The sequence below is a fragment of the Balaenoptera ricei genome, chromosome 12 (assembly GCF_028023285.1).
Source record: "Balaenoptera ricei isolate mBalRic1 chromosome 12, mBalRic1.hap2, whole genome shotgun sequence".
Lineage (NCBI taxonomy): Eukaryota > Metazoa > Chordata > Mammalia > Artiodactyla > Balaenopteridae > Balaenoptera > Balaenoptera ricei.
This window is the reverse complement of record NC_082650.1, coordinates 18,465,071-18,480,558: the sequence shown is the minus strand read 5'-3', so window position 1 is coordinate 18,480,558 and position 15,488 is coordinate 18,465,071. Positions and strand designations below refer to the sequence as shown.

The 15,488-nt window shown below is 33.4% G+C and overlaps 1 protein-coding gene across 7 annotated transcripts in view; it reads left to right on the top strand.

Moving 5' to 3' along the window:
* STXBP5 (syntaxin binding protein 5) overlaps nt 1–15,221 on the top strand; it is a 165,864-nt gene extending 150,643 nt beyond the window's left edge. For 5 of the 7 annotated variants that reach the window (XM_059941041.1, XM_059941039.1, XM_059941044.1 and 2 more), the window contains 3 exons: nt 3,095–3,206; nt 11,536–11,756; nt 13,523–15,220. In XM_059941041.1, the coding sequence (XP_059797024.1) occupies nt 3,095–3,206; nt 11,536–11,756; nt 13,523–13,564 (375 nt within the window). In that variant the 3' untranslated portion in view covers nt 13,565–15,220. Of the gene's footprint in view, nt 1–3,094; nt 3,207–9,617; nt 9,719–11,535; nt 11,757–13,522 lie in introns of those variants that run through there. The other 2 variants (XM_059941045.1, XM_059941042.1) reach the window with 2 other exon arrangements.
* Nucleotides 15,222–15,488: the final 267 nt, after the last annotated feature.

Here is a 15,488-nt window from a genome sequence, read left to right as displayed (position 1 = left end):
GATAGATAGATGCATACATACATACATACATACACACATACATACATACATACACACACACACACACAATGGAGTACTACTTAACCATAAAAAAGAATGAAATTTTGCCAGTTGCAACAACACATATGGACCTGGAGGGTATTGTGCTAAGTGAAATAAGTCAGACAGAGAAAAACATACTGTACATTATCACTTATGTGTGGAATATAAAAAATAAAACAAACAAATGAATATAACAAAACAGAAACAGACTCACAGATAGAGAAAACAAACTAGTGGTTACCGGTGGGGAGAGGGAAGAAGGGAGGGACAATATAGGGGTAAGGGATTAAGAGGTACAAACAACTATGTATAAAATAAATAAGCTCTAAGGATATATTGTGCAATACATAGAATATAGCCAATATTTTGTAATAACTTTAAATGGAGTATAATCTATACAAATATTTAATCACTCTGTTGTATATCTGAAACTAATATAATATTATAAATCAACTATACTTCCATTTAAGAAAAAAGAGTAGTGATAAAGCACTTACATTGACTCATTCATGAAATTAGTCCTATATTTTACCACTTAAGCTTATAAACACAAATGGCAAATGAAATCCAATTGTCTAACATAACAAGTATATTTGTTTCTGTATATTCATATTTTAGAGTAGTTTAAAAGTTGCAGACATTGTTTCAAACATCAGTTTCCTATTACTAGATGTAGAGAAATATCACAGATAGTACAAATCTATTTCGATTTCACCAACATTTATTAGTCATTAAAGTTGTGTTCTAAAGAGTAAATTTATCATAATTAAAATCCTTATTTAAATACAAGTGAAAAAATACCTATAGATACTATTTTATATTGTTGAAATATATACGTTTTTAACATCAATACTTCTCCCCAAATCCTAATACTAACTGCAGACAGTGCAGACTCTAAGAAATACCTAATTTTAAACTTCCTTCAAAGATATCTATTCACAATGTTAATCTAATGATAAATGACTTGCGTATTTTCTAATTTGTTTCATCTCTATGTGAAAGGAGATTTTTCTATTTAGTGTATACATCATTGAGTGTCTAATCTTGGCATTGTATGTTATCTTCAGTTTATTAAAGATAATCTTCATTATCTTTAATCCTGGTAACATTCCTGAGAGGTAAGTATTTTTATCACTTCTTTATAAAGTTGAGGAAACCAGTTCCCTGTGAGACTGATTTGCCTAAGATTCCTCTGCAAGTAAAAGTCAGAGGTGAGAATCAAACCCAGGTCCATGTGGTTCCAAACTTCATACTCATTCCAGTACACTGTAGTGATTTTTGATTTATAACTGTAATCTTTGGATTTTTAAATTTCTTAACTTTTACATTTGTAAGATTGCAAGCTCATTAAACACCAAATAAATTAAGAGCTGTAAATGATAATTCTAAAGTGAGGTAAATTTCAAAAAACATTTTTATGCTGTGACTCTCTGTATATATGTGTGTGTGTATATATATATATATATATATATATATATATATATATATATATGTGTGTGTGTGTGTGTGTGTATGTCATATTACTCTTGATTTAGCATAAAAGACACTCAAATGGTAGCTATTTGCCATTTGTTTTATCAATTTAATAGATACAGTTTAAATTAGAATCTGTGAAGTACAGTATAAAAAAGATTGGAAATATGCCTAAAATTCACCTTCTTTATATAGGCTAATATAAATTTGAATTAAATAATAGGTATTAGTATATTCTGTGGTGGGTTTTAGCAAGTTTGATTTATTGACTTCAGGAAGTTTTTCATTCTAGTTTTACTCCACTTTATAGAAATCCAGAGGAAGAGAATAAAAATGTAAAGCCTTCAATCCACTTCAACATTATAAATGAAACTCTGTGTTGTATAGTGTTAATATTATCTCCTTTCATTTATAATCTGGTTGGAGAGACAACATTAATATGGATATATCTGGGAATTCCCTGGTGGTCCAACGGTTAAGACTCCGCGCTCTCACTGCCATGGGCCCGGGTTCAACCCTGGTTGGGGAACTAAGATCCCACAAGCTGCGTGGCGCGGCCAAAAATATATATATGTGTACAGATATATCTAAATGTAAAATCTTTGGACATCCTTTATTAACTTTCTTAGCCCAGCCCTAAGGGAGAAACTCTAAAAAATACATACTTTAGCTCCAACTGTAATAATGTAATATCAGAATACAACAGAACTACCTGGAACCAGTGGTGTACTTGTCCTTTGTATCATAGCTGCTTCTCTTTAATGGGCAGAAATGCAATCCCAGAGCCTCACTATACTTTTATTTTGCTTCTAAAGCTTCCCAAAACTGCCTTGCAAATAATATTGCTACCATCCTTTTTTTTATAGAAACTCCTCTTCCCTCTTTATGTCTCATCTACAAAGTCAGTAAGATATCAGCAATTTTTCTTGTCTCCTGACTTACTTTTACCATTTCTGTGCTCTGAAGAATATTGACAAAAATTTCAGAAAAATCTGACAATATAAAAAGAAGCCTTTCCATCTCCCTGCCAGATTTCTGAAATTCCAGGTTTATGTTGGCATAATTCTCTTCCCAGCATATGTTTATGAAAAAAGAAGTATGTATGTCTTTCTAAACTACTAATTTTCTGACTCAGCTATTTTGGATAATTCCAAGACTGTGTATCATCATTACACTGGACTTTTCAACTTACTAATAGATTTTCTTCTTTCTAATGTAAGAAGACCTAGTTATTAATCCAGTTACCAATTCTTGATAAGAGTTATATGAACACTTTGTCATTAAGATTGGAATCTCCTTACAATTTAAGCAGGAATATCATCTTTGCTTAAAATGTGAAAAAAGTAATCTAGCCAAAGTAGCAAGCAGCAGGTTATTCTTAGTCAAGTTAGTCTTAATAACTTACTGTTTGACCAAGTCAGAATGTTCTAGATCTGATCATTTGAAGTGTACTCATTGTTTGTGAACCTCAACAGGTAATGTTACAAGTTTGAGTTAAAGAGTTTACAGTGATGGTTTTGTGAATTATAGTTTAGTGTCCCTGAAACTTTAACAATTACAATTTGTTTTGATTTTAAAGGAAATGTTGGGTGAACTCTTCACTCCTGTAGAAACACCTGAAGCACCAAACAGGGGATTCTTTAAAGGCTTGTTTGGAGGTGGTGCACAATCTCTTGATAGAGAAGAACTATGTAAGTTGATTTATTTAATTTGGATAATATGTCTATAAAACAGAAACATTCAAGTCATATAAATTTTTCTTACATGTATAAATTATGTTCACCTTTTTCCTCTCTGTCACAACAATTGATAGACCCAATGTTTTAGCAAAATACATAAAATTATATTCTGCCATATTCTAACTCAAGTCAGGGGAATAGTTTACTCTGGAAACCAAAATCGGAATGGCTTCAGGTGGCTAAAAAGGAATATTCACAGCTTTAAATGAATAATTTAAAAAATATTTTTTGACTTTCATTAAATATGATCTTCATTATTTTAATTCTGTAATTGACTTTAGTTGATGACCTTAACTTTGAAAAGTTTTTACGTAAACATTTATTTTATCTTACAAAACTTCCAGAACTAGTCTCATTGCACTTAGAAGGTTATTTAAAATATAAAATCTGGTTCATCTACTACCTTCCATAGAATTGGCACAGATCAGAAATTGGTCCTTGAATGAACTAATGAATCAATGAATGTCTGACCTTTCTTTCAAATTGGAGCTCTTAGCTATCCTTGAATTTTTATTTTCTTTTATTCTTTCTTTTTTGCTAGAATATTTTAGAATTTTCCTTTTCTGTTTGGTTGACTAGAAAGACTGTAAGATTAAATACCAGCAAGTAAGTGTGTAGTGCAAGTTCATTTTAAAAACTTACCCAAATGATTGTTCAGTCATCTGGGTAATGAGGATTGGTCAGTTTTAATTCATTTAAAAAATGAAGACTGTTCTTCAAGTCACGGGGGACGGATATTTTATTTTATTTTTTTAATTTAATTTATTTATTTTATTTATGGCTGTGTTGGGTCTTCGTTTCTGTGCAAGGGCTTTCTCTAGTTGTGGCAAGCGGGGGCCACTCTTCATCGCGGTGCATGGGCCTCTCACTATCGCGGCCTCTCTTGTTGCAGGGCACAGGCTCCAGACGCGCAGGCTCAGTAATTGTGGCTCACGGGCTCAGTTGCTCCACGGCATGTGGGATCTTCCCAGACCAGGGTTCGAACCCGTGTCCCCTGCATTGGCAGGCAGATTCTCAACCACTGCTCCACCAGGGAAGCCCGGGACGGATATTTTAGAATAACATTCTTACTGCGGTTAACTGACAAAGTTATACAAAATTCAAACATATATACATTTTTTACTTCTCAAAAACATGGAAGAGCTAACAGTATAGTGAAGACAGTATCTGTGGGGAAAGGTGGTGAGCGTGGCAACCTGAGGCCACTTTTACCCTGGAGTACTTTGCTAATCTAAAGCAGCAAGCTCAGATTCTAAACTGTGTTAGGACTAGCAAGGTAGGCTCCCAGAATTGGCTAAGATGGGAACCCTGATAAGTAACTCTTTCTCTTTGCAAGGACCCCAAAGGGCCACAGCTTAAGAGTAAAGGTGAACTGGAAGTAAATCAGCACATACACACACACAGACACACAGACTTTGAGCTCAGCTTGAGATGATCTGAGTGGCCCAGAAAACTTTCAACTTTAATTAAGATTTTTGCAAACTGCTAAAGTCCCCAGCAACTGGCAGATTCAAATGAAAATGTTCTCTAAAGAAAGATAACATATTCAGAGTCCTCAAATCATTTTTAGAAATAATTTTTCAAATATATAGTCAGGTAATCCGGAATACTAGGAATCAACACCATGATCAATAAAACAGAAAAAGCCAAAGCAGAATCACAGGTACTTCAAATATTGGAATCATCAGACACAGACTATAAAATAATTATTCATATTATGTTCAAGAGGATAAGTATCAATACTGTACCTGAACATTTTATCAGGTAACTGAAAACTATAAAATCAATACAACAAATGTGTAAAAGACTAAAATGAAATTCTAGAAATGAAAGATTCAAAAACCAAGATTAAAAGCTTAGTGGATGAATTTAACCTCAAATTAGACACAACTGAAGAAAGAATTACATAACTTAAACGTAGGTCAAAATAAAACATCCAGAATGTAGCACAGAGAAACAAAAAGATGTAAGAGACATAGGAGAAGATAAAGGAAATAGAAGTTGCAGTGAGAGGGGCTAACATATGTTAGACCTTCTCAAGAAGGAGATAGGAAAGAATGTGATGAAGAATCAATATGTAAAGAGTTACGGCTGGGTATTTTTCAGAATTGATAGAAGACAGCAATTCACACATTTAAGAAGCCAATTAATTCCAAGAAAGATATTTTTTAAAAATCCACAACTAGATAGGTCACATGAAAATAATGTGTATCAAAAACAAAGAGAAAAACTTTCAAGTGGCTAGAGAAAAATGATAGGTACCTTTTAACAAGTTATGGACTGAGTTCTCAACAGCCAAGGTAATAGGATGATCTTCTATCATCCTATTATCAGAAGATAGTACTTAATCTAGAACTCTATACTGAAAAGAAAATATTCTTCAAGAACAAGAGAGTTTTAGACAAGTGAACAAATAAGCCTCACTATCACACTAAAGGGAATGCTAAAGGATGTACTTTAAATAGAGGGAAAATAATCTTGATGGAATGTCAGAAATATAGGAAACAATGCTTTGGAAAGAAAGTAATAAATACATGCATAATTATAATTACTGAAACCTTTATAAACTGTAAAGCAAAGTCTTGTGGTATGTGTATACACACATAAATAAACAGTGTGATCCAAAATATTGCATAAAATCAAGGGAATTAGAAAGGATAAATGGATTTGAGGTGATTGAGATCCATGCATTTTTTGAGAGACTTGTAAAAAGTATCTATTAGCATTAATAAGTTAAGGATTCTTGTTGTCATTTCTAGGGTGACCTCTGTAACCTAGAAAAGTAGTACATAACTTGATGAATAGCAGGAAAATCATAGTCCTTCCACAAGGAGGGAAGAAAGAACACAAAACAGGTGAGATAACTAGAAAGCACATGAAAGATGGTAGATTTACTTAAATATAAATAACTGTAGTAAATGTAGGTAGAATAAATATTCTAGTTAAAAGATAAAGACTATCAGACTAAATTTTAAAAGAAGGAAAAGTATATTGCTTACAGAAGACACATTTAAAATATAAGAGATAAATACTACCAAATGTAAAATAGATAGCTAGTGTGAAGCAGCCGCATAGCACAGGGAGATCAGCACATAGCACAGGGAGATCAGCGCATAGCACAGGGAGATCAGCTCAGTGCTTTGTGACCACCTAGAGGGGTGGGATAGGGAGGGTGGGAGGGATACGCAAGAGGGAGGAGATATGAGGATATATGTATATATATAGCTGATTCACTTTGTTATAAAGCAGAAACTAACACACCATTGTAAAGCAATTATACTCCAATAAAGATGTTAAAAAAATTTTTTTTAATAAAAAATAAAATATAAGAGCACAGAAAGATTGAAATTTTAAAAGGTAGAAAAGCACAAACGCAAATGAATCATCTGCCTGGTACGACTGTGTTAATATCAGAAAGAGTAAACATTAAGGCATTATTAAGTATACCTAATATTTTGACTTCAGTATATATAAAAAACAAATATGGACATAACTGCTAGAAGAGACAATTTCTCAATCATAGTGGGGACTTCTAAAATATATCCATTGATTGAGATATAACAGCAGACAAAAATAGGTTGCAAGGGTACAGAAGATATTAAGAACACAATGAAGGAACTTAAACCTAAAGAACATTACAGAATATACATTTTCAAACACATACAGAATGTTCATAAAATGTATTCTATTGATATTTGTAGGGAAATTATAGATGAATACTGAAGTATTTTGGAGTAAAATATCAATTTCTATAATAAATTTTAAGTATTCCATTCAAAAATTATATATATACAGACACAGTCCAATGGCAAAAAAAAAATGTTATCTATTACGAAAATTAGATCATGGATATATGGATGTTTATTATACAATTCTTTTTACTTTCCTATATGTTTGAAACTTACATTACAAAAAGTTAGGGTTTTTTTTTTTAAGTTTGTTATGTTAGATGATTTTTTTAAAAAATCAACAGATTTCAGTGGATTAGAATTAAGAGTGTGTGATCTAATCACAATGCAGATGATATGTCAAGACCAAGTTTGCATTGTTCCAGGAATTCAAAGCTGATTTATTATTTTTAAAAAAGTTAATTGGTAGTTCACCACATTAACAGATTAAAGAGAAAAATCATACGACCACCACAATAAATGCAAAAAAGATGTGTTAAAATTCAGTATCCATTCATGATAAAAATTCCTAGAAAGTAATTTGATAAATTATAGCTACAAATGATACAACATTTAACTACCAAAACTCTATAGCAAATATCACACTTAGTACAGGAACATTAAAAGATATTTTAAATTTTTCATTTGAGATAAGGTATGAGATATAATTCTGTTACCACATATATTCAACAATGTATTAAAGTCCCTAGAGAGTGTGGAAAGGGAACTAAAAAGAAATAAAAGGTACAAGAATAGGATAGGGAGAACAAAATAATCACTTGTGAATGTTTGATATGATGACGTATTTAGAAAGCCTAAAAAATCTGTAGGTAAATCATTAGAAATAGTGGTTTAGTAAACTGACTAGTTATAATCAGCATATAAAAATAAAATTTATCATATCATATTAACAGTAAAAAATGAAATTTTAAAAATTGTTCTTTGTATTAGTTTTCCATTGCTGCTATAACAAATTACCACAAACTTAGTGACTTGAAACAACAGAAATTCTATTATCTTACAGTTTTATAGGTTAGAAATCAACATGGGTCTCACTGGTGTGTTACCAGGACTGTGTTCCTTGTTGGAGGCTTTAGGAGAGAATGGTTTCCTTGCCTTTTTCAGCTTCTAGAGGCCATCCACATTCCATAGCTGGTGATCCCTTCGTTAATCTTCAAAGCTAGCAACTTTTTTGCATCTCTCTGTTTTTCTGAAGCCACATTTCTCTGCCCACAGCTGGGGAAAGCTCTTTGCTTTTAAGAACACATGTGATTACATTGGGTTTACCTGTATAATTAGTTTACCTTTAGGTCTTTAACTTAATCACATCTGCAGAGTCCCTTTTCCCATGACGGTAACATATTCACAGGTTCCAGGAATTAGAGTGCCGTCATCTTTGGGGGTTTGGGGGGGGCCATTATTCTACCTACCACAAGAGTATGAAAAAAAGTCAAATACCTAGAAATAAATCTTAACAGAAGATGTTCAGGGACCTCCATGGGGAAGGTAGAAAATTATCGAACTTCGTTGAGAGAAGTTAATGACCCAAATAAATGAAGAGATATACCATGTTTGTGCAGTAGAAGATGCAATAAGAACATCCCTTCTCCCAAAACTGGTATATGCATGTACACAAATAAACATTTAATGAAGTCCTTATCAACCCGCCCCCCAAATTTTGTAACTGCTTCTAAATTTTATATAGGAATTCAAAGGGTCTCACTACTTCTATTAACATTATACTAGAGGCTTTAACCAGGACAATTAGGCAAGAAAAGGAGGTACAAGCATGCAGGTTTGGAATGGAAGAAGTAAAATTACCTCTCTTCACAGATGACATAACCCTGCATATAGACAATCTTAAGGAAACCACACACACACACACAAAAAAACATTCTAGGGAGTTCCCTGGCAGTCCAGTGGTTAGGGCTTGGCGCTTTCACTGCCGTGGCCCCAGATTCAATCCCTGGTCAGGGAACTAAGATCCCACAAACTGCACTGCGTGACCAAAAAATTTTTTAAATTAAAAAGTTTTTTAAAACACATTCTAGCCAATAAACAAGTTCAGCAAGATTTTAGGATACAAGATCCATATAAAGAATTGATTGCATTTCTGTACACTAGCAATGAACAAACCAAAAATTAAATTAAGCCAACAATTTCATTTATAATAGCATCAAAAAGAAAAAATACTAAAACATATACTAAACATATGGAAAACATATACTAAAACATATACTAAAAACTTCGAACATCATTTAAAGAAATTAAGACATAAATAAATGGATTAATATCTTACGTTCATGGATTGGAATATTTAACATTGCTAAGATGGCAGTACTCCCCAGGTTGATCTATACATTCAACACAGTCCCTGTCAAAGTCCAAGCTGGTTTTTTGAAGAAAGAAACAAGTTGTTCCTAAGATTCATATGGAAATGGAAAGGATCCAAAATAGCCACACACACAATTTTTTCTGAAAAGAAGAAAGAAGATATAGGACTCACACATTTTGATTTCCAAAGTTGCTACAAAGCTGTAATCATCAAGAGAGTGTGGTATTGGCATTAGGGTAGATACATAGACTAATGGAATAGAATTGAGAGTCCAGAAGTAAGCCCATACATGTATGGTCAATTGATTTTCTACAAGGATACTAAGAAACTTCAATGGTGAAAGAGTGGTCTTTTTGACAGATGGTGTTGGGACAATGGATATCCACATGCAAAAGAATGGATTGGACCCCGACCTCACACCATACACAAAAATTAACTCAGAGTGGAACAGAGACCTCAATGTAAGAGCTAAAACTATAAAACTCTTAGAAGAAAACCTAAGTATAAATCTTTGTGACCTTAGATTAGGCAATGGTTTCTCAGATATGACACCTAAATCATAAGCAACCAAAGAAAAAAAATAGATAAATTGGATTTCATCAGAATTAAAAGTCAAAAAAGATAGTCTGGTATCTGATAAGAGTCTAATGTCGAGTATTAAAAAATTCTTACAACTCAACAATAAAAAACCGAATAGCCCAATTTTTAAATGGGCAAAGGGTTTGAATAGACTTTTCTCCAAAGAAAATATACAAATGGCCAATAAACACACAAAAAGATGCTCAATATCTTTGTCATTAGAGAAATGCAAATCAAAACCACAATGAAATACCACTTCACGTTTACTAGGATGGTTGTAATCAAAAAGATGTACAGTAACGAATCTTCTCAAGGATATGGAGAAATCGAAACCCTCACAAGTTGCTGGTGGAAATAAAATAAAGAAAATAATAATGTAACCTCTTTGGAAAACTCTGGCAGTTCCTCAAGAAGTTAAACATAAAGTTATATGACCCAACAATTCCACTACTAAGTATATACCCAAGAGAATTGAAAACACATGTTCACACAAAAACTTGTACAAGTGTTCATAGCAGCATTATTCATAGTAGCCAAAAAAAGAAAACAACTCAAATGTCCATCAACTGATGAACAGGTAAACAAAATGTCATATATCCATATCCATACAATGGAATATTATTCAGTTATTAAAAAGGATGAAGTACTGATACATGCTACAATATGGTTGAATCTTGACATTAAGTGAAAGAAGCCAGACACAAATCCACACAGTGTGTGAATCATTTGTATGAAGTGTTCAGAGCAGGAAAATTTATGGAGACAGAGAGTGGATTATTGGTTGCCAAGGACTGAGAAGTGGAGGAAATGGAAAGTGACAGCTAATAATCATGGGTTTGTTTGGGTGTTTTGTTTTGTGTTTGAGTAATGAAAATGCTCGAGAATTAGTGATGATAGTTGCACAACCTTCTGAATAAACTAAAATTTACTGAATTGTTCAGGGCCAAATTTTATGGTATGAGTTACATTTCTAAAGAAAGAAATGTATGCTGAAGAAAGAGGGAATCTGACATCAGTTTTTAACGTATTTTAAGACTTTTGCAGTTATCTAGGTGTTAGGTGATGAGGGTCTAGGTTATAAAGGAAAAGGAAGCAATGAATTCCTGAGATCTTTTGAAAGTAGAAGTTGATCTATTTGGTAAGTGACAAGATAAATGGATAGAAAGAAAGGGATGTGGTTATCTACAACTTTTGGAGACTGAAAAGAAATACTGAATAAATTCTACATTTTTCTTCTAAGCCTAAGCATAGTACTTCAAGTAAGAGAAAGTATGGTGTAAATAAACTAAAATAAATATGTATATTTAAATCTATGTCTTTGAATTTAAATATTTTTAAGTTAATTTATCTTTAATTTTTTGGACACTTAAGAGTGATTTTTTTACTGTTATTAAAGTGGTATCAGTATACCCATTATTCATTTCAACAAATAATTACCAGTCACTTTTTTGCTCAAGTTCTATTATATGAACTAGTATAGAACAGAATATTTATTAATGTACGTTGTGTTTTTGTATGTTTGAAAAGTATCTACAAATTATTAAAACAATCATAATAAAAAAGTAATTATATAGTAAAATAAATAAATACTTCAATTATATTGTCAATCACGTGTGTTCTAATGCTATCAGGTAGTAGGATTTTATTAGTAAAAAATTTTCATTTTCTGGGTTACTCTTTCATTTATCAAATCATTCAGTTGGAGAATCATCCTCGGGAAAGGCTTCAAGAAGTCTTGCTCAGCATATCCCTGGCCCTGGTGGCATCGAAGGCGTGAAAGGAGCAGCATCTGGAGTTGTTGGTGAATTAGCACGAGCCAGGTTGGCACTAGATGAAAGAGGGCAGAAACTTAGTGACCTGGAAGAAAGAACTGCAGCTATGTTATCCAGTGCAGATTCATTTTCTAAACATGCTCATGAGGTATGTCTGTCAAATATTTAAGCCAAAAAGCCTAGGTAAAGCAAGTATGAAAATTACTGTATTTTTATAGCTGTTGTATTTCTACATATGAATTTTCACGTATCCTCAGTATGGTTGCAAATTCCTAATATTTGCTGCCAGAGGGAACCATTACAAGAATATGTCTCAGTAGCCTTTGGTCTCTTACTGAAGTTTATAAATTTTGAAGGTACCTACTCACCTTCAGGCTTTTTGTAAACAAAGCCAGTGGCTTTGCAAACGGTTTCTTAGGGGATACAATAAGAACAACAAAGCTAATTTTCCTAAATGCCTCAGATTCTACTACTAACTTCTCCTAGAGAAGGAAATAATTTGCCTCTTGATTCTTTAGGTAGATCTAAATAACTGAAATTGGCCAATGTTTTTATTCAGTGAAACAATACTAAATCTGTCTGTAGACCAGTTCACACAGAGGAGTAATGTGCATTTTTGCAACGAATTCATCTTGATGAACTAGGAAGTTGTGGTGGAGCTTAAAAACAGCTGCTGTAAAGTAGCGGATCCCTAACTGGCCTTCTTACAAATACACTTTGTTAGCCAGAATAGTACCCCTGAAAAACTGAATTTAAAAGCCGTCAGGTGGAATACACGTTCTTCATTTTGACGCACAGTTCTGCCACTCCTTGATGCTTTTTACTGGGCTACTTCACACATTTAGTTCCTAGCCTAGCCCTCAAAGGCATTTTGAGTGTATTACCTGAAGAAGCCATATTAAGGTTATTTTTATATTTGAGTACCCACTCTGTCAGTAATAGCTCTTCTTTAAACTTTTCAGTCAAAAGTCATCTCTTCCTTGCTCAATAATGTTGACACCTAGAATGTTTGAGAGGTAACTTGACTTGGGAGAGATTTGTCCAGGCTTTCAGAGAGATTCAGAGATCTTTTGTGCATCCTTGTACTAGGCCAACACACCTCAGATACAGGCTAGTGCCTTCAGTCTAGGTCAGGCCTTTTGTTGGCATAACCCTGCCCCTGACTGTGAACTCTAAGGCATATAACAGTTCAGTTAACCTCAGATATATCTACAGTCAAAATATTTAGCAAAGAGCTCAATCCCTAGCTGTTTGCTCTTCCCTTCTACCAAACGTTCCTGAGCCATATTTGAGAGTCTAAGGAAGACAGTACGTTGAGGTGGTTAAGATCATGGGTTTTTTAATTAGACTACATGGGTTCAAATCCCAGTTTCACCATTGTGTTACCACGGTTAACCCCTATAAGCCTCAGTTTCTTCATTTGTAGAATAGGGAGACTAATAATGCCTAACAGACAAGAGTTGTTGTGAGGACCAAGTGAAATCATGTAGAGAAGGTATGTTATACAGTGCCTGGCCCAGAGTTAAGTGCTCAGTAAACTGTAGATGGCAGCAGTAGTAATTTCAGCCTTTCATTCTCCAGGTTCTTTAAACATTATTTTTAATTCACTTTAGAGAACTGAAAGTTACCTTATTTTTTAAGTTATTAGCTTAGGTCACCAAAGAATGCACTGAGCCAAAATTTACTTATGTCTTTAGGAAATGTGAGGACCTTCTAGGCTAGTTCTTCATAGATGCATTCCTTTTTCCTTGAAACGGAACAGTTCCTGCTTCCTGCTTTCCATATAAATACTAAATATAAAAATGAGAGAATGTTTCAGAATGATATCATGTTTTGGAAAAGTATAGCAACTAGTTGTAAGTGTTGTTATTCTGGCATTTTTAAAACGTGTTTTTCGTGTTTTCTCCCCTTTAGATGATGTTGAAATACAAAGATAAGAAGTGGTACCAGTTCTGACAACCAGAAATCCAACTAAGTCCAACTTCAGCCAGAAGGAAAAAGAATTTTCCTTTTTTATTTTATTGATTTCACTTTAGGAAAGTTAACATTAAAGAGATGTTCATCACTGGATACTGTTCTTTCCTAGCACAATCATGCACTGTTTGACCTCAGTCATGCGGCTTTAACTGAGGAGTGTTCACACACACTCAACGTGGAGTATGTGCTGTGGGCCAGCTACGAGTTGACGGTTTGGGAGCTAGGATGGTCACATGTTACAAATGAAGAAACAGAGGGATGTTGAGGAGACGTGGCAGGGACTTTTCCTGGGTCAGTCCTGTATTAAACTTTCACATGCCAAAAGATTCTGTGCTGTCGTTATCTGCCATCATTGTTTGACCTCTTTGAGGAAGAGGCAATAAGTCAGAAGTCCTGAAGCTGAAACAGTTATATTTGTGTCACTTACTGAATTATAAACGGCTGTCTTGGACTTTCCCTCCCTTCAACTGGCTGGTCATCAGTATCATTAGTGAAAAAGACACAAACTGTTTATTACCATATCTTTAGACAGATAAGCTGAATGGTGGGCTTTAAATAATAAAAACATACACATAGTTGACTTGTGTATGGGCTACTCTTGGATTCTTGTTATTGTATACTTGTGTTTAGTCCATATTTTGTCAAAAGCAAAACAAGGCGATACATCACTTTTCATTGAAAAGAAAAGTATAGAGCATGACTGAACTGCTCATGATTCTGGGAGTTTCCATGTAATGGCTATGCAGTGTGGAAAGTGAGAAAAACCTCCATTGTGGTGAGGAGAATACTTCAAGGTCCCTTGTCCTTGTTCTCATTAATTCAGCTAAACGTGGATTTGACCAAAATAGTTACTGGTTAAATTTGTAGAAATGTTGAAATTGGCTAAGTTTTTAATTTTGCTTGAATTTTTATAAAATGTTTAACCCAATGTACCTTTGCATTATTTAATTAAAATTGCTTTAAAAAAATGTTTCATTATTTCAGTAAAATGTTCAGCTCCCGTTTTAATATGCCCTTTACTTGCTAACAGTTCCAGTACACTCAGGTGATGAGCCAATTAAATCTTAGTGCACATGCTGTCGCATGGAAAAAATCACAAGCATCCTTTGTCAATAATTATCTATGTAAGAGTCTAGTCTGATGACGTACAAAGTATTTTCTGTAGAAATATACTGTAAAACTGTTCATGTCCTTTCAAGGTTTTAAAAAGCCAAAAGGAAAGGAAAATATGTGCATTTTGGTAACTAAATTATTCCTGTATTGGAGTATAAAGCAGATGAGACCATCGGTGGACAATAAATGATTGGTCCCTAGAATAGCACATAGGCAGAAAAGAGATGATGGGGTAGATCTGAAGTAGGTAAGCTCATTCTGCAGGCTCATCTGAGATTATTACTGATTGTTCTTAAAGCAACAAAGGACGAATAATATAGAAGCATTATACTTAGTATTAATGAAATTTAAATATTTTCTTCTATAAAAAATAGTTCAAAACAGTTTTCTTTTGTCATTAAGAGATAATCAGAGCACAAATTGATAGCAAACATGATGGTTGTTTTTCTATTCCATATGATCATTAAAGGTATATTGTAGAACACCTTAATTTCACACAGTCTGTTATGCATTTTTCCTCTTTACTCTTTTCATTAATAAAGCTCTTATGTTTACATTTTATAACGTGCACTATGGAATATGAAAGTTTACATTAAAATTTACTTTAAATATCATTAGGAAGGGATTAAATATATGTGATAGAGATAACTGATCAAGCCAAAAGAAATATTTTAAAAATAGTCATTCTCAAAAGTTTTTGACTTTGTAGAAAGTACCTATGAGTAACATTTCTGTTAGTTAATGTCAGCTATGTGATGAACATGTAGCAGTTTACAAATTGTTTAATTTG